At 34.9% G+C, this 18708-nt stretch overlaps 3 protein-coding genes and 1 non-coding gene across 5 annotated transcripts; 1 reads left to right on the forward strand and 3 right to left on the reverse strand.

Annotated features, from left to right (window-relative positions):
* Nucleotides 1-849: 849 nt before the first annotated feature.
* LOC109153727 (expansin-A9-like) lies at nucleotides 850-2347 on the reverse strand. Its single transcript, XM_019301614.1, has 3 exons — nucleotides 2023-2347; nucleotides 1647-1941; nucleotides 850-1555 (listed from the first exon to the last, which is right to left on the reverse strand). Exons 1-3 carry the CDS (start codon nucleotides 2150-2152, stop codon nucleotides 1240-1242), a joined length of 741 nt encoding a protein of 246 aa, XP_019157159.1. The 5' UTR covers nucleotides 2153-2347; the 3' UTR covers nucleotides 850-1239.
* A 2566-nt stretch (nucleotides 2348-4913) lies between these two features.
* On the reverse strand, nucleotides 4914-6243 carry LOC109153624 (expansin-A32-like). The gene is made up of 3 exons (XM_019301479.1): nucleotides 6046-6243; nucleotides 5668-5959; nucleotides 4914-5303 (listed from the first exon to the last, which is right to left on the reverse strand). The coding sequence occupies exons 1-3, from the start codon at nucleotides 6173-6175 to the stop codon at nucleotides 5147-5149; spliced, it is 579 nt and encodes a 192-aa protein (XP_019157024.1). The 5' UTR covers nucleotides 6176-6243; the 3' UTR covers nucleotides 4914-5146.
* Nucleotides 6244-6601: 358 nt separating this feature from the next.
* TRNAE-UUC lies at nucleotides 6602-6673 on the reverse strand. The gene has a single exon. It is a non-coding gene; the product is annotated as a tRNA-Glu (tRNA).
* A 10242-nt stretch (nucleotides 6674-16915) lies between these two features.
* LOC109149229 (UDP-glycosyltransferase 73D1-like) lies at nucleotides 16916-18666 on the forward strand. 2 transcript variants are annotated; one of them, XM_019296898.1, is made up of 2 exons: nucleotides 16916-17539; nucleotides 17655-18666. In XM_019296898.1, the coding sequence occupies exons 1-2, from the start codon at nucleotides 16955-16957 to the stop codon at nucleotides 18555-18557; spliced, it is 1488 nt and encodes a 495-aa protein (XP_019152443.1). In that variant the 5' UTR covers nucleotides 16916-16954; the 3' UTR covers nucleotides 18558-18666. The 2 variants fall into 2 exon arrangements, with proteins under 2 accessions (XP_019152443.1, XP_019152436.1); XM_019296891.1 differs by having other exon boundaries at nucleotides 16916-17536; nucleotides 17652-18666.
* The last annotated feature ends 42 nt before the right edge of the window (nucleotides 18667-18708 follow it).

Raw genomic sequence — 18708 nt, forward strand, 5'->3', positions numbered from 1 at the left:
CAATATACTTACTAATTCATTGTCGACATGGCTTATGGGAATTTTTACTGTCTTGACAGAGGAACAGTGTGGTCTAGCAGTGGCTATATTGTATGCTATCTGGAGTGCCCGCAATACGGCGGTATGGGAGCAGGCTCTCCCAAGACCGAGTCGCACATGGAACCGAGCGGTGGCGGCCATGCAAGCATATCGACGAGTGCAACCCACGACAGCTACACCGGCACCTACTGCCGTGACCGATCACGCTGGCGGCAGTGTTCCGCGCTGCTACGTCGATGTGGGGTTCAGGCCGGGTACTGGGGAGGCGTCGTACAGTGTGGTTCTCATCTCGCACCATGGCTCGTTTATTGCGGCAGCAAATGGGCGGCTCGCGGGGGCATTCTCACCTACTATGGCCGAAGCACTGGCCTGTAAGGAGGCGCTTTCTTGGCTTAAGGATCGGGGTATCGTGGAAGTGGACATTCTGACGGATTGCATGGACTTACAAAATATTATGCGCTCAAGCCACACGGCTAACTACTCCTACCTTGGGATCGTTGTGGACCAGTGTAGGACAGCTATATCATTATTTACGAGATGTTCTTTAAGTTACATTTCTAGAAATTTAAATTTACATGCTCATACTTTAGCTTCGCTAGTTTTCGATCAGGACCAACCTATGTATTGGGACTCTGTCCCTCCTGACTCTATCATTCAATTTATTCATTAATATACCGCATGAAAATTTTTCAAAAAAAAAAAAGCTAGCCAAATGCATGCATTCCTAACTAGTTTGTTCATGCGGCGTTAGATCAGAGTTAAATAAAGAAGCAGTAAAAGAGTGCAGTTAACCGGAGTACATAGAGAAAATGAAAGGAAAATTTGCGTAACTTGATTACTTCAACACTGCCTCGCATTTACAGCAGAAAATTATGCTCTAACTAACATTCTACCTACACTATATATGTAAACCATGGCCAAATTTTGGGCCGCGCAAGATGAGCAATAGCACCCAGGACCTCAATTTTTAGAGGACTCAATATTTATTTTTGACCTTAACTAGTTAAAAAATTAAAAAAAAATTATAATTTATCCTAAAACTATTCCTATACTTTTGATAGGGCCTCATTTGTTTATAAGACTCGAACCACAAAAATTCAAAAACCGATCTGATGTTAAGTGATCTGATGTGCATTTTATTGTGAGGTTGCCAAAACTTTAATAATTGAATTATTACCCGACATGATGGATGGATGCGTTTTATCGGGAGTTTTTACCTTCGAATGTCTGGCCATATTGCCACGACTTGGGGGCAACTTTCCGGGAAGTAACTGCTTTCCCATCTTGTGTGGTGACCTTAAAATCCAGAGCTTTCCCAGACAGCGGTGCATTGGTCTCCCATTTCTCACCCCAGTTGCGTTTTAGCGGTACCCACTTCTTCTCCCCGTCAGCATTATCCTCCACATCCACCTTCGAAACATCTCCGCTTCCTCCAACGTTTGACACCGTTACTAGGTTAAAGTACTCATGTCCCGCAATTGTAAACCGTTCTCCTCCTTTTCTCGAGCATGGAACCCTAACACCCGATATCAGCTAATGTTATCAGTCAGTCAATTAGTCGAACGTAATTAACTCAATCTGCTAACAACATGCAGCTATTTACGTACTTGCTATACTGGACATGAATAAACCCAGCTTTGTACTCTCCAATTTTGAGATACGCAGGCATGGATAGGTCAAAATGTGCCCGCGGCGGAGTGCACCATTTTCCATCTCCGGTTGGGCAAAGATCGGTGGCGGTAACGATGATGGGATTTTGTGTCTTGCATTGCCCTGTGTTATTTACACATCGTAATGCATAGCATGCTCCGCAGCTCTCTGCATTTTTGAACAATGCTGCACTCAATGCTGTAGTGTATGGGGCATAGGTGTCCTTTTGGTTTTGAAGCCCACAAGCCCCGCCTGCATAATATATTTATATATTAATCAATTGCTAATTATGAACATTAAACAAAACAAAATAATGCATATATATATATATACCAACGGTTCCCTCAGGCGGGCCATAAAAGGTGGCATGAGCTTCCGACCATCCAGAATTGCCGTCGCCAAATACACACGGCAATGCACATAACACAATCAACAATGAGGCTGCTTGCAATTCTGTTGCCATGGCGGCAGTGATGATCAATACGTTAGGCTAAAGTTTGTTTTTTTTTTTTTTTTTGAGATCATAAACAATATAATGTAATATATCCAAACAAATTTGGATTTGTTTATGAGCTCAAAAATACTGTTTAATTAATTTATTTATTTATTTTTTTTTTTTTTAAATTTCAATTTTATTTTTTTGAATATATACAGTAGCAAAGTGTGGTCATTTTTTATTTTGGTTGAACGGGGGTTAAAACAAATTACTTTTTGGTATATATATAGTATGTAGTAAAGTGCGGTACTTTTTGTTTTTGTTTGAATGGGTAAAAACAAATTGATGGATGGGATCCAATCCCGGTGTTTTAATCTTCACATCATTTCTGAGGCTGAAAATAGTTATATTCCACAAATTTCTATTTGTACATTCAATATGTACCATACAATATGAGATTAATTAATAATAGCTCATCAACTACAAATTAAATTATCTATATGAGAACATAAGCTTGGACATATTATATATATAAACACTGTGATTTTTAATTTGTGTCTATAAGAAGTTCTTTCTGTGAGTAATTAGTCGTCATTCATGACATTTTGCTAAATGTTGAAAAAAAAATCCACCTATATATATGCATCGATATATATTGAAATTAATTAAAAATATTTGATTTGCTAGTTTTTCTTTTGTTAAAAAAGAATTTTATCATTCTTTTCTTTTCTTTTTCTCCCTTGTTAACTATATTAAATGCAACAATTTTTAAATTATGATTACTTTTTTATACACTTAATTATTTTTCTACAGTCAAGCACCTTGTGCTTAGATGACATGTAGTAACTTCTCCCATGTGGGAGGTTATGTATTATCTACTTATATTTTTACTATTTCAGTTTTCTCATTAAAAATTTAAATCATAGGGCAACCTTGCTAAGATATTTGACTAGTAATAATTATTATATATAACTTGGTGGTCCCATTTAGGCTAAGAAAAAGTCTAGAGCGAGGTTGAATAAACTTTTTCAGCTTTTTGCAAAGTAGATATATTAAGGTAAGTATTTGTATTTGGTTGTATATAATATTAATAAGCGCTAATTCTAAATACATTTATATGCACAATTGGTATCAAACTCATGATTTTATGTTAATTGAAAGCTAAGTATATGCTTATTTGATTCCTTTGTATCAATTAGTTAGGTGATTTGGAGGCATTGATTGTAACATCAAGTAAGTTGGAGCTCAATGTGTTTTGAAAGCATCTTAGCAAAAAAGCGTGTTCCAAGAGTCATGAGAGGTCAAGATAGTGAAAAAGAGCGAGTTGAAAGTATCAAGACATGATTCGGGGACGCAAAGGAATAAAGGAGATGAAGAAATCTGCATTTTGCAGTGAATATCATGGCTCATACTGGCATTCACACCATGAGTGCCAGATTGACTCCATTTTTCTCTACCAAGCGACGTCTCAGTATTTTAAGCATATCTCAGCGTAGGAATATTCAAATTTAGTGATTCCAACAGCATTGAAAAGATATTTCAAAGAGATATATACAACCTCAATGAAGACAACAAAGTCCAATTTTTATGTCTACAAGGTAATAAATAGCCTAGAAACCAGAAGTGCTACGAGGAGTAGAGACTCACACCGTGACCACACGTCCAGTAACCTTTCCTAAGTAGTTATTTTTGCGTGGATTTGAAGTATAAATATCTCGGAGTGATTATTTTTAGGAAACATTTCATTTTCACCCTCTCCAAACATTTTATTTGTGTAATCAATCCAACTTTGAAGAACAATTTTAGATTTCATCTTACAATTTCAAGATTTCATTTCCCTAATATTCTTAATCAAATTAAAGCTAAGTCTTTCTTATTTCTTTCTTTGCATTTTATTGCTTCCAATTGCTATTGCAAATGTCTTTAATTTCAATTATTGCGTAGCTAGATTCAATTAGGGGTTGGATTATAAGTCATATTTTGTGATTGATGCTTTGTGATTAAATTGTTCTATCAGCTAGTGTAATGACTTGATGATGACTCTAGTTGTGAGCTGAGCTTAGTGGTTTGTTTTGACTCTTTGTGTGATTGTGGCCAGATTGTGCAAGTGGTACTTGAATTGGAAAAGGTCTTGTTACTATGAGAATAGGACAACACCATAGCCACACCTCTCACATGTCCAATTCTCAGCTCCTTTGAGAAAAGGGAGTTGGAAGGAGACATGAACACTATGTATTTGATGAATTGCTTACTTCTTCTTGCTTACTGCTTCAATCCAGTCAGTATGCATTGAGATTTCATCAAATTGCTATACAAGTATAAAGAAAAAAAAAAAAAACGCTTCTTTGATGTTACATAATGTTTTACACCTCCCTAAATTTATTGCTATATACTGTTTTCATCAAATTGCTATATACAAGTATAAAGAAAAAAAACGCTTCTTTGATGTTACATAATGTTTTACACCTCCCTGAATTTATTGCTATTGATAACCATGTTTTCTTTGAGTTTCATCCCACTTTTGTTTTTCTTGGGATCTCACATAATGTCCCCAAGTTTACTACCCCATTCTTATGTGTTCAATGCTTTGCTATATATTTTGAAACAAAATTTTGTTCCTTATATATTTCATTCTTTATTAAATACGGAGTAACATTTTTATTCCTTCAATTCAGAATTCATTGCGTGAACTGAACATGCTGTAATAGTACTTGTTTTTGTCGAGACTGAACACCAAGCATGGTTCCAAATTTAAATACCATTATTCTTTACCGTTAACCGGAGATAAGAAAAACTAAAGACAACAATATATAACTCCAACAAAAAAAATTTCTACTTACTACTTACAACAAAACATGCACGAAATCAAATTCAACGCAATTAAATGCATATATAATTAAAGCTAGTCGGAGATTTTGGCTTCAAATGTCTGGCCGAACATCCACGACTTGGGGGCGGCACTGTGAGAAACTGTCTCTTTCCCGTCCATGGTGATGACCCTGAATGTGAGGGCTTTTCCGGTCAGCGTTTTAGCGCCTTCCATTTCTTCTCCCCATCAGCTTTCACCTCCAACTTTTTAACATCCCCACCTTCCCCAACATTTGTCACCGTTACTATGTTGAAGTACGAATTTCCAGATATCTTAAACTTACCTCCTCCCTTTCTCTTGCATGGAACACTGCATGCATGCCATGAAATATTGAAACGGATCAGAATATAATGCATTCACTCGACCAGGATCCACTTTACGTTGTGGACTCTGATCCAAAAATTTTATGTCATCTACTTTAATATATAAAGAAATCACTGCTGGAAATTATCTAATTTCCGACCACCTGATCTTAAATCAAGTTGAAAGTAAAAAGTGGTCGGAAATAGCAACAAAGGTTTTTTTGGATATTAAAAGTGATCGGAACAAGACTTTCGACTTGATTTAAGATCAAGTTCAGGTGGTCGAAAATTCCATAATTTTCAGCAGTGAATTGTGATTTTAGACCAGGATCCGCAATGCACGGACCTGGTCCATGCATGCATGTAGGTACCTGCGATACATGACCGGAACATGGCCACCTAAGTGGTCGGCAATTTTGAGAAACGCGGGTTGAGATAAGTCGAAATGTGGGAGTGGTGGGGTCCACCCACGCAGCCGAGGGTACAAATCGGTGACGGTAACCACCACCGACTTGTGCCCTTTCTTGCAATACATTTTGCTCTTTACGCATCTTACTTCATAGCACCCTCCGCACCCTGCTGCGTTTTTGAACAATGTTGTGCTCACAGCTGCAGTATATAGGCCGTAGGTTTTCTTTTGTTCCTCGTACCCACAAGCGCTGCCTGCATTATTAATTCAATTTTTTACTTTTCTAAACTCTTAAACATTATATATATTAATTAAACAAAATGCATATATACATACATACCAACGGTTCTAGCCGGGCTACCAGAATATGTGGCATGACCCTCCTTCCATTCACTCCAGTGGGCAAATGCACAGGGCAACACAACCAACACAATCAACCATGATAACCATAACGGGGCTCGCAATTCCATTATAATTATGATGAAGCTAAAATAATTTTTAGATCATAAACAAAGAATTTAAAGGAATTGAATTTGTTCATGAGCTTTAAAAAAAATAGCTTTCTACTTTCCGATCCTTTATTATTGTTTATATACTTTCAATGTTGCTTAGTAGCAGATTATGATCATTTTTGTTGGGTTGGGTAAAGAAATGGATGGATGAAATCTAATTGTGCTGTTCAGGTTGTTCAGATACATTAATCTTCATTCCCTTATTTATTTGTGGTTAATTTCTGTCTAGAATGATCCGAAAATGATTATAAACCACAAATATTTACGTGCAATATATACCAATATACCATACTAACCTTGGGTGTGGAAATTGATAGTAAACCCATTATATTAGTTGAAGTTATGGTAGGTCTATACGAATGTAATTTCATTTTCCTTCTTTTGCTTCATTGCCGGGAATCAAACCCGGGTCTCCTGGGTGAAAGCCAGATATCCTAACCGCTGGACGACAATGGAGGCCTTATAGGAATGTAATTTAAGACCCAATCTGAACACCGTAATTGACTTTTTAGTCCTTTATGACATTAGCATATTGTGAGATTTAATTTGGATCATGTGTCTAAAGGAAAAAGCGAAAAGCATTTCAAATAATATTTTTAACCCTTGTTTGTTTGTTTTAATTCGCATCTACAAGATTTAAGGAAAAATGATATTTTCGTTACTAGGTGATAATAATATTTAATTGGCATTGCTTAGATTTAAAGAAAAAAAAATGATATTTTCAAGGTAACAATTGATGTAAATATATCTATTTTTTTGAATGTTACTGATTTATTACATTGTAGTATCTGTTCAAACATACTTTCTCAATCTATATGGGAAAGGTCACTACATGGCACAAGGTGCTTGGCTGGTAAATATATCGATCTATTTATGTGGTCATTATTTTAGTTTTACTCTCCCATGAGGCCATGATTAGAGACATTTTTCGGTGTGTTATTGTATATGTCTATTAGAGTAGGGTTTCCGAGTTCTTATCTCTCTGCTCTCTCTCTCTCTTATGCGTGGAATTTGAAAGACAAACAAATTAAATACCCAAAAATCATAACTAATTACTGCAATTTTCATTTGGATGGACAAATTAAACATGATCAAGAATAGTAACTAATTTCTTTCATTTCTTTCCAACCCCTTGCCTATCTCTTAGAGAACCATACCCTTTAATTTAAAGATAATTATTAGATAGCAAAACATGATTGTTTGCCCATAAAATCAAGTGTACTGTAATCTTGAACACAAATGTATAGTTTTTCCCATTCCGAGCAGGTACCCATACCGGCCATTGAAATGTGTTGAACTTGCTAACCAACCAACAAATTAAATTTCTTGAATTGAACATTTTATTTTTGTTTACTCAAATTCATTGGAGTACAATATTGTATTATATTACGAAACATCATTACTTCAACACTGCCCGACGGCATTTACAATTTACAACTAAGGTAGCGCATGTGCAAAACAAAAACCAAAAGATTGTGTTGTGTTGAGTTGAATCAAACGTTTTTGCCTTCGAATGTCTGGCCGTACTGCCACGACTCAGGGGCGACATGCTTGGAAGTAGCTACTTGCCCTTCGCATGTAGTGATCCTAAAAGTCAGAGATTTCCCAGACAAATCTATATTGGTCTCCCATTTCTCACCCCAGTTGCGTTTCATCTCTATCCATTCTTTCACCCCATCAGCTTTCACCTCCACCTTCTCAAGGTCTCCGCCCCCGGCAACATTCGTCACGGTCACCAAGTTAAAATTAGGGTTCCCCGTGATCGTAAACTTCACCCCGCCCTTTCTCTTGCACTGAACCTTACGGTACTTCACCGGAACCACGCCGCCTTCGTGCTCCGCGATCTCGTGAAACGCGGGCTGGGACAAGTCGAAATGTACGTGCGGCGGGCTGCAGCGGGCGTCGCTCGCGGGGCACGAATCCGTGACGGTGACCTCCACGGGTTTGTGGCCTTTCTTGCAAAACTCGGATTCTACGCATTTTATTTCGAAGCAGGCGCCGCAGCTTTCTGCTTCGTTGTATAATGCTGGGCTCAGAGCTGCGGTGTATGGGGAATAGATTTGTTTGTATTCTTCGAAGCCACAAGCTCCGCCGATGGTGCCCTCAGGGGCGCCATAATAGGTGGCATGAGCTTCCTTCCATTCACTCTTATGGGCAAATACGCAGGGCAACGCTACAACCAACACAATCAACAATGACAATCGCATTTCTGCTGCCATGGCGATCAAGCTAAGCTAAAACTGTTTTTGAGATCATAAACAAAGATTAATCCAAAGGGGAATCTGCTTATGATCTCAAAGAAACGTTGTTTTTATTATTTTTCTTTATTATTATTATTATTCTGGATATACTTTCCATTTGGGTTTCGGGTATATATAGTAGAAGATTGTGGATGGTCGTTTTTGTATGGGTTTGAGTGGGTAAAAACTAATTGATCTAATTGTACGGTTCAGGTTGTTTAAAGATATATTAATCTCCGAAAATGATTATAAACCATATATTTGTACATGTAATATTTACGGAGTAATAGTTATTAATGATAATCTTGATTTGCATTTCTAATTCATTGAAATATTGTTGTTTGTTGACTCACCTTGGTCTAAAATACGATCAAATCAAACACTTTATGCTGACATAAAATTTAAATAACACTACTGGAAATTCTGAAATTTCTGACCACCTGAAAATGATCTTAAATTAAGTTAATACCAAAAAGTCCAAAAAGTGGTCGGAAATAGCAACAAAGGTTTTTCCGGATACCAAAAGTGGTCGGAAAAAGATTTTCAACTTGATTTAAGATCACTTTCAGGTGGTCGGAAATTTCAGAATTTCTAGTAGTGTAAGCATAACTTTACTGACTTGGTAATTTATCACCTTGTTGACCATTAAACCCATTGAAACTCATAAAACAAAGGCCCAATTCTCTCTCTTCAAACTCCTTAGCGGTTCTGGTATTATGGCGTTCATCTTCTGACTACCAATGGATGAGCTACTAGTTCTTGCATCTTCTATGTGATTGATAAGCGTTAATTCTTACTATTTTTATATGTGCATAATTGACATCAAACTCAAATGATTTTATGTAAATTGGATACTAACTATGTGCTTATTCGATCTCTTTGTGTCATTAAGGTGATTTGGAGGCATTGATTATAAGATCATGTAAGTTGGAGCCCAATTGGATGTGTTTTGAAGTCATATATATTTGCACAAAGGTGTGTTAAGAGAGTCATGAGAGGTTAAGAAAGTGAAAAAAGAGTGTGTTAGCTGGAAGTATCATGGCATGACCCGAGGATCCAAAGGAGCAAAGAAAATGAAGAAATATGCACTTTGGAGTGAAAATCAAAGCCCACAGTGACACTTACAGTCGTGATTGTCAGCGTGACAAAATTCTACTATGTTTTCTCAGTTAGGCAATGTCTCAATATTTTAGTCATATCTCAGTGTAGAAATGTCCAAATCAAGTGATTCAAATGACATTGGAAAGATAATTGAAGGAGCTACAACTTCTATGAAGCTACAAATATCTGATTCGGATGTCTAAGGTAGAAAATATCTTAGAAGTTAGAACTACTGAACAGACTAATTAAACCTAGGGCTCACGATCTGATCTCGATCTACCTCACGGGAGAACTAAGATTTGGTTATTTTGGAGTGATTTTGAGGGGTATAAATATGCTTAAGTTGTTATTTTTAGATCAATTTTTATTTTCCCTTCTCTCAGTAGGTTTTTCTTAAGGAAAAACCTCTCCACAACATTTCTCTTTGTAATTGTACCGTTCCACATTTGATGAAGATTTAAGGCAATTTTCAACTTTTAATTCAACTTTCAAGATTGCATCATCAACTTTTCTTGATCCAAGCTAAGTCTTTCTTGCTTTACATTTTCTTTAATTCAATTGTTCTTGGCTTCAATTTCAATTCATGCTTTTGTTTCAATTCCAAATATGAGTAGCTAGATTCATCTAGGGATTTGGATTAAGATCTTTTGTCACGGATGTTATGTGAATTGAATTGCAATAATGTTAGATAGTATAATGACTCAATGATGGTCCTAGTTGTACGTGAGCTTAGTGATTTATATGAACTCTTGTTTAAGTACAGTTGGGCCTAATTATGCAAGAGGTACATGGATAAAGTGTTGTCACTATGAGAATAATAGAGCAACACCATAGTCACACCTCTCACAAGTTTAACTTTACTTTGAGAAAAAGAAGTTGGAAGAAGACGTGAACGACACATGTTTGATGAATTGTTTTAATTTGGTTTAAGTCACCAAAAGAATGGGACTTCAAGTTAATTGAGAGTTCAATGTCTACAAGAATGGCATTACCACTTAGTAGTCTCTCTAATTCCTAGTAATGAGTAAAGAAATGTAAGCAAATGTGGGAGAAGCTTTAAAATGGCTCAAGCAACTAATTAACTATTGACCAAGTTCAAGTTGAAATGGACACGCTACAAGTATTACAAGAAATCTAAAACTTTGGGAGAAGAAATCTAAAACTATATATATTGATCAAGTTCAAGTTGAAATGGACACGTTACAAGTATTACAGGAAATCTGAAACTATTCCATGATCTCTTCTTTTGAGATAATTAATTATTAACGATATCTAGGAATTGAATTAGCAAGTTTTTCTAATATTCACTTTTGGCAAAAATTTGCGTGAGACCGTTTCACGGTTTCTTATTCGTGAGTCGAGTCGAGTCAAGATGAAATGTAATACTAAATCATGAATAAAATGTTTATTACTTATATGGAAAAATATAATACTTTTACATCTTAATGTAAAAGTATTACATTTTTCTTTATAAGTAACAAAAACTTCACAACATTACTCATAAAGGAAAATATAATACTTTTGATGGAAAAAATAATATTTTACACCAAAATATAAAAGTTACATTTGTCATCAAAAGTATTATGTTTTCTCATAAGTAACAAATATTTTATTCATAATTAATATTACATTTGTATATTGGTCCGACCCATCTCATGAATAAGAATTCGTGAAATGACCCCATACAAGTGTGACTCTTTACTTTTTGTTTACTAAACGATCTCTAAATAAGATTAATTATTTGTTAGTTAGAGAAGTCATTTCTTTTTTATGCATTGCACCTTGATATGAATTAGTGAAGATTGTGCTTTTCTTTTGAAAAAAGATAAATATATTTAATTGAAAAAGCATATATGTATTTGGAAGAAGGCGCCAACTAGAAACCGTGGACGCCACGGCAGGGTACGAGGAATATACACATTATTTTTTACGAAAAACAGACTTCAACTGGAAATGATCTGCCAACGATGAATTGACTCAGGCCCGGATTTTGGGCTGTGCAAGCTAAGCTACCGCACAGAGTCCCAAATTTTAGAGGAGCCTCAAATTTTAGAAGCTCAATATTTTATTTTTACCTAGTTAGTTTCGAAATAAAAATTAAAATTTTTTAATTAAACCTAAAAGGCTTTATAAAAAAATGGTAGGAACATATATTTATTGTATTTTAGCTTTGAGATTTAAGGTTCAAAACTTGTGCACACTATTATTATTATTCCATAATATGTCTATTTTTACTTTTGCGTTGCACGGAAAAGATTTGTTATAATCTTTAAATTATAACAACGAATATTATATAGTGCAATTGATGAAATGGGTTGTATCGATTATGTTTTTTTATGTTATCCTTGCTTGAATTCGAGCAAATAATTGCCCAATTATCCGTGCAATGTGCGTGCGAGGCACGTGTGATGCACGGATAATTTTTTTGTGTTATATATTTTGATAATAAAATTACGGTATTAGTTTTAAAGATTTTAATTTTGGTAGGGCCTTATTTATTTACTCAAACAGGGCCACAAAAATCTAAAAACCGGCCCTGAATAGACTAATAACCCTAAGCTACCTGTGTGCTGTGTATTTGTGGTTTATTAATTAATTCTTTTCTTCTTTTGTTGTTTTTTAACCCCTACGTTGTAGTTGTGTTGATTGATGCAAAAGCTAAAGTCAAGTTTAGTTAAAGCCATGCGCCAATTATGCCGATAATTTTATGATTTTTTCTTTCTTTTCATAGCTTTTTGTTTTTATTATCTAGGTAATTTACCCATTTTGTTGATGAATTATATCATGAATTCGTCTTACTTTCAAAAAAAAAAAAATATTATGAACTCCTTTCAAATCAATGAAAGATATATCGAGTAAATTTAATTTTAAGACTCAACACCAAATTATACATTTGTACATCTTCTTTCCATAGTTATAAATGAACTTTCTAAAATAAAATTCAAAAGAGTTAAATCATTGTTTTTTTTTTTTCTTGAGTACTACTGACTTTGTTACAATAATGTAGTATATGATTTTAGCTACTTTCTCAATCTACTGAAACACAAAGAGTCAATACCGCCCACAGGTTCAAACCATGACTTTCTATTTAGGAGAAATTACATATTGATGTTCTGTCAGGCTGAGGCGTGGGGTCCCTTGGAATTAGAGATTCAACGTTTTGGGAACAACTATCAAATTTAATTTCATAAAAATGAGACCACATTGGTAAATGCCAACCAAATTGGGCATTATCACTAAAATTAAGGACATAAACATTAAATAATGTTTCTAAAAAAAAAAACATTAAATAATGAAATGGCATTCACTAAATTAGAAATTAGTTCTATCAAAAATTTTGAAATGGTTTAATTGGATTAGACTAGCGTTTTGTCACATGATGTGCGAATATGATGGGTGCCTAATATTAATGTTTAATGTAAAAATTATCATCAAATTCAAATCATGCACCAGAATTTTAGTATAGCATAATATAACATTATGTTACTAAATTAATGACAATTAACGTATCTGTCTTTTCTAATGCCATTAATGGTTATATGCTCAACACGCCCCCTCACGTGTGGCTCTGATACCAAATTGAAGCATGTGTTCCATCTTAACTAAAAGCCTAAGCTGATAGTTGAATTGCACATTAATGGTTATATGTTCAACAGAATTATTCTAATGTATAAGAGCATGAGGTGAATTTTTAAATTAGTCATGTTGTTTGACAAAATGACACTATCAATAGTATACATACTATAATCCCCAAATTGGATTTATGCTTTTAATTATGTGATCTTTGTTATCTGAAAATAGTAATAAATTATACGTACAATTTATTTTTTAATTCAATAATCATAATAAAAATTAAAATAGCAAATAAAATTTGATCATTCTTTCTATTTTACTTATTAATCTACAAAAATTAAAAATATTTGATAAATAAATTATTGTTTACTGTCAACATTCTAAATATGAAAATAGAAAAATAAATTTTATAAAATTAATCAGTTTCTATTTTAGTATCATATTATTACTTTATACATAAATAATTAATTATTCTTAATTCATTAATTTGCATTATAATTTTAGACATGCCTTTTTATGTATAATATAAATCAATATAATTTTGAAATATACACAGTGAATGAAAATTATACCCTCTATTTGGGGTCGTTTACTTCATTCTTCTGTTTTTCCATTTCCAGTTTTCCATTTTTCTATTTCTCCAGTTTTCCTTCTCCATTTCTCCATTTCTCCAGTTTTCCTTCTCTATTTCTCTAGTTTTTTTAATTTTCATTCGCTATTTCTCCATTTTTTTCAATTTTCTAATAATAATAATAATAATAATAATAATAATAATAATAATACACCAATAAAAACCTTACACTAAATAATTTACAACCGATTACAAAGCAATATACCCAATAATAACATGTATACAAATACAAAAGTGATTTTTTTTAAGTAATAAGCATATATTTTTTATAAAAATAAATATTATTATTTGTAAATATATAAGAAATCTATATTCAAATTTTATAATTACAGCTAAAAATACAAAAGTGAAGAAATCATTGCAATAAAAATTATAGAAAAAGTAATAATAATAATAATAATAATAATAATAATAATAATAATAATAATAATAATAATAATAATAAGAAAGAATTTGAAAAAAAAAAGTGAGGAAAAACGAAGGGAAGAAAGAAAGGGGGAATAATAATAATAATAATACTAATAATAATAATAATAATTAAAAAAGAAGAAAGAATTCGAAAGAAAAAAAAAACAGAGGGGAAAAAACGAAGGGAAGAAAGAAGGGGAGAAAACAGAAGAAAGAAAGAAGCTGTGAACTGTGAAGAATAAAATAGGCGCAGGCAAGAATCGATCACAGGACCTCGCGCACAAATGCCACTGTTCACCCGTGCGTTCCATTCCTACATTTGGAGAATGGTTATTTTGCTTTCTCCAAATTTGTATTAGAAGTGGAAGAATGGAGATGAGATTGGATTTGGAAGAATAAATTTAGTAAACAAGTTTTCCAATTTCCATTTTTCCACTTCTTCAATTCTCCAATTTTTTGGAAAATTCTCTATTTTTCCAAGTTGGTAAACGACCCTTTATGTCTGTTTTTTCGTTACTTTTTTTTATGCATTATACTATAAGAGTTGTACTATACAATATTTTGGTCAAAAATATCCCTAGCGTTATAATTTTTGTTATCTTTTCTAACTATTGGTTTTCATGCACACGCATTCATCATATATTTTCTTATCTTTTTCAATGGTCAAAATATTTAGACATTATATATTAGAGTACTATATAAGTTATTTTCTAAAATATAAATATCAAATTTATAAAAATGATTTACATAATAATAATAATAATAATAATAATAATAATAATAATAATAATAATAATAATAATAATAATTTTTATTATTATACAATAATATAATCATCTAAAATCTAAATAAATCTAATATTTTAATATAGAGTATTAATATTGGACATCAATTTTTGCGTATTGCATATAGAAAATAGTAATATACCATAAAACATGTAATATTCTTATAAATAATTTGCCATTAATTACTATTTTTTTATGAATACATAATTATTTGTTGATTTGCTCAGTCTTAATTAGAATGACAACGTGGACGATACAGATTGGAGTTGTCACATTATATCATTCGCTTTGTCGGCTTTGAGACTTGAGAGCAACAATTCATAGTTATAATAATTTAATAAAGACAGGCAACTATATCTTAAATGTTCAATAAAGACACGGATAGGCAATCACAATTCTATCTTAACTTTTTAATAATGATGTAGATAATTTTATCTTAAAGTATAATTATTTATAAATTACTAGATTTCACTGCTTAAAAATATAGCGTGCACACACACTCACACACATATATAAGTTCTAATATGCGTATCGATAGCTAATATATAAAGAATGTCTGATTATAGGTTTCAGTTATTTGCGAATACATTGTCAATCAGTTTTAAATGTACAATCGTAATTATGACGTCACATTTTTTTCATTTTTCATTGATTTTCTACATTTGATCATCTTAGATTGTCGGATCATATTTGTCCACAGTTCTCACCAGGATAGTTGTTCTCATGTGAACCAAGTCATAAACATCGTTCATTGGTTGTTCGTGTTGAGTAAGACCTCAAAATAGTTAAGCCGCCGGCCAAAAGAAACTTACGTCATGTTTTTTTTTTTTTTTTTTATAGATAAAAGTAATGTTTGAGTGTACAAAGATTCAAAAAAAAAAAAAAAAAAAAAAAACTCATCACATCATCTCGTTCACACCTAATACAAAATCATTTTTAGCCTAATACAAAATCATTTTTAGTATATTGCGGGTTTCAGGTAAATTAGTAATTTACCAATCGATATATATTAGTAAGTAAAACATTTAAATTCATAGATATTCAAGTTGTAATTATTTAATCCTAATTTTGTTATTGTTCATTTTTAGTCCAGGGCAAGTTGTTTTATAGTATATTAAACTTATAATAACTAAAATTAAAGGTGTGAAAGGTTGATCTTAGTTGGTAAAGCTGTGGTAGAAGAGATGGTTCAGGGAGACGACAAACGTGTAAGACGGGGGCGGTGGCTGAGCTCAACACCGACTGGCCGCCAAATGGTGTGTACGAAATACGCCGACCCACTACCTACGTTGGTTGAGTCGTTCAACTCAGAATTCGAGTCAACCCACCCGCCGCTGCAACTACACCATTATTGCTTTCCAGACGAGGATTCAACCGATCCGGCCCAGCTGCCGCTGACCTATGCATCATATCGCAGCCCATTCTCATGAACACGACAACACGTAGAAGACGGACTTGACCAGTCAATTCAACTTGCCTACTTTTTTTAACCGTTAACATATTATGTACTTTCTGTTAATAAATTACGACAATTATTATATTATGTATCTTAGTTAAATGTAAATTTGATTTATAAGTATATAATCTTTGTGACAAAAGGTAGAAACGTCACTTCATACGCCCCTAAGTCTCAACCAGACAATTTGTGTAGGAATAAATGATATATGCTGACCAACAAAAGTTAGATTTTAATTCATTACGCAAAAGGAGCTTCCACACTGTCATTTGTGAAATTTAGTCTTTAATTTTTTGTGACAAATTTTACTTTTGCTACCATTGAACTGTTTATTCGAGCTATAGATCCATAATCTATTTAATTTGCATGCACATATTAACTGCACTCATATAATATGAATTTCATTTTAAATCAGAATTCACATTGAAAGTGGACCTGGTCCATGGTATAATTTGTCTTTTTTATACACAAAATCTATATATAAATCTATATACCCATCTCATGACTCCAGCACCGCCTATCTCAAAAACCAGCCTATCATCAATGGCGGCAATGGACTTGGAATTGGAACCGCGGAAACCCCATTTTGTGTTAATCCCATTGCTGGCTCAAGGCCACATGATTCCCATGGTGGACATGGCTCGATTGTTGGCGAAGCATGGAGCTAAGGTGACACTAGTGATCACCCCGGGTAACGCTTCCAGGTTATCTTCAACAATCCAGCGAGCCAGGGAATCAGAGCGCCTGGAAATCCACATTCTTGAAATCCCGTTCCCCTGCCAAGAACACGGCCTCCCACCCGGCTGCGAAAACCTCGACAGCCTCTCCTCCCCGGCCCTCATCCGAAACTTCTACGCCGCCCTAGACGCATTGCAAGAACCCACCGAGACCTACCTTCAAGACACCACTCCTCCCCCGAGCTGCATCGTCTCCGACAAGTGCCTCTCCTGGACTTCCAAGACCGCCCGGCGATTCCAGGTCCCCAGGCTGGTTTTCCACGGCATGTGCTGTTTCTCCCTTCTGTGTTCCAACAATATAATGCTTCACAAACCTCACCTTTCGGTTAAATCCGACAAGGTCCCTTTCCCTATCCCTGGATTGCCATTCAACGTGGAAATAGCCAAGGTTTGGTGCAAGTTTACTAAGTTTATTAAGTAGTTTGGTTAGACTAAATAACTGGAACATCAACTGTGGCTGGCTTTCTATTATTCAGTACAGTTAGATTATTTATGTCTAACAGGTTCAGCTGCCCGGAGCGTTCGTTACACTGCCCGACCTGGACGATATCCGCGGCCAGATGCAAGAAGCCGAGTCCAGTGCCTATGGGGTTGTGGTGAACACTTTTCAAGAACTGGAGCGTGGCTGCGTGGAAGAGTATAGAAAGGCTGTTAACAAAAAGGTATGGTGCCTCGGGCCGGTTTCGCTTTGTAACAGGGATGTTATGGATATGTACCATAGAGGAAACAGGGCATCCATTGATGAAAAACAGTGTTTGGAATGGCTTGATTCCCAGAAAGAAAAATCCGTGCTTTACGCCTGTCTTGGGAGCCAATGCCGGCTGGTTCCATCGCAGCTGATAGAGCTGGGGCTAGGGCTAGAAGCCTCGGGTTACCCTTTCATCTGGGTGATCAAAACAGGGGAGAGATATTCAGAGCTGGAGAAATGGTTCTCAGAGGAGAGATACGAGGAGAGGATCAAAGGGAGAGGACTGGTGATCAAAGGCTGGGCTCCTCAGGTCCTGATCCTCAACCACCCTGCCATCAAAGGCTTCTTGACCCACTGCGGATGGAACTCGACCATAGAAGGGGTGTGCTCGGGCGTGCCAATGATCACGTGGCCAATGTTCGCCGAGCAATTCTTGAACGAGAAGATGATTGTGGAGGTGCTGGGCATTGGGATTCGAGTCGGCGTCGACGTCCCGGTGAGATGGGGGGAGGAGGAGAGGGTTGGGGTGGTGGTGGTGAGAGATGAAGTTGCAAAGGCAGTGGAGAAACTAATGGGTGGCGGAGAAGAAGGTGAGAATAGGAGAAACAGAGCGAGAGAATTAGGTTTATTAGCTAAGAGTGCCATGGAAGATGGTGGACAAGCCCATGTTAACATATCAGATTTGGTGCAAGACATCATGAACACATCAATCAAACGTTAAGTCATTTGTTCCGATCCGTACGTACATATGTTATGTTGTGTACTACAATTTGTGTTTGAAAACTATTGGACACTACTGTTATAATTGGAAGTCTATGCAGTTAATGCTAGCAAGTGTTGGAGAAATTATTTGGCTGATGTCTGAATTGAAG

Source organism: Ipomoea nil, unplaced genomic scaffold, assembly GCF_001879475.1.
Source record: "Ipomoea nil cultivar Tokyo-kokei standard unplaced genomic scaffold, Asagao_1.1 scaffold0268, whole genome shotgun sequence".
Taxonomy (NCBI): domain Eukaryota; kingdom Viridiplantae; phylum Streptophyta; class Magnoliopsida; order Solanales; family Convolvulaceae; genus Ipomoea; species Ipomoea nil.

What these genes read in the sequence shown, in the direction of transcription:
- LOC109149229 (XM_019296898.1), top strand. Translation starts at nt 16,955, where the DNA reads ATGGCGGCAATGGACTTGGAATTGGAACCGCGGAAACCCCATTTTGTG. An exon ending in ACGTGGAAATAGCCAAGGTT is followed by an intron (nt 17,540 to 17,654) that starts TGGTGCAAGTTT and finishes GTCTAACAGGTT; the next exon opens with CAGCTGCCCGGAGCGTTCGT.
- LOC109153624 (XM_019301479.1), bottom strand. Translation starts at nt 6,175, where the DNA reads ATGGAATTGCGAGCCCCGTTATGGTTATCATGGTTGATTGTGTTGGTT. An exon ending in TAGCCCGGCTAGAACCGTTG is followed by an intron (nt 5,960 to 6,045) that starts GTATGTATGTAT and finishes TTAATAATGCAG; the next exon opens with GCAGCGCTTGTGGGTACGAG. An exon ending in GTTCCGGTCATGTATCGCAG is followed by an intron (nt 5,304 to 5,667) that starts GTACCTACATGC and finishes GCATGCATGCAG; the next exon opens with TGTTCCATGCAAGAGAAAGG.
- LOC109153727 (XM_019301614.1), bottom strand. Translation starts at nt 2,152, where the DNA reads ATGGCAACAGAATTGCAAGCAGCCTCATTGTTGATTGTGTTATGTGCA. An exon ending in CCCGCCTGAGGGAACCGTTG is followed by an intron (nt 1,942 to 2,022) that starts GTATATATATAT and finishes TATATTATGCAG; the next exon opens with GCGGGGCTTGTGGGCTTCAA. An exon ending in ATTCATGTCCAGTATAGCAA is followed by an intron (nt 1,556 to 1,646) that starts GTACGTAAATAG and finishes ATCGGGTGTTAG; the next exon opens with GGTTCCATGCTCGAGAAAAG.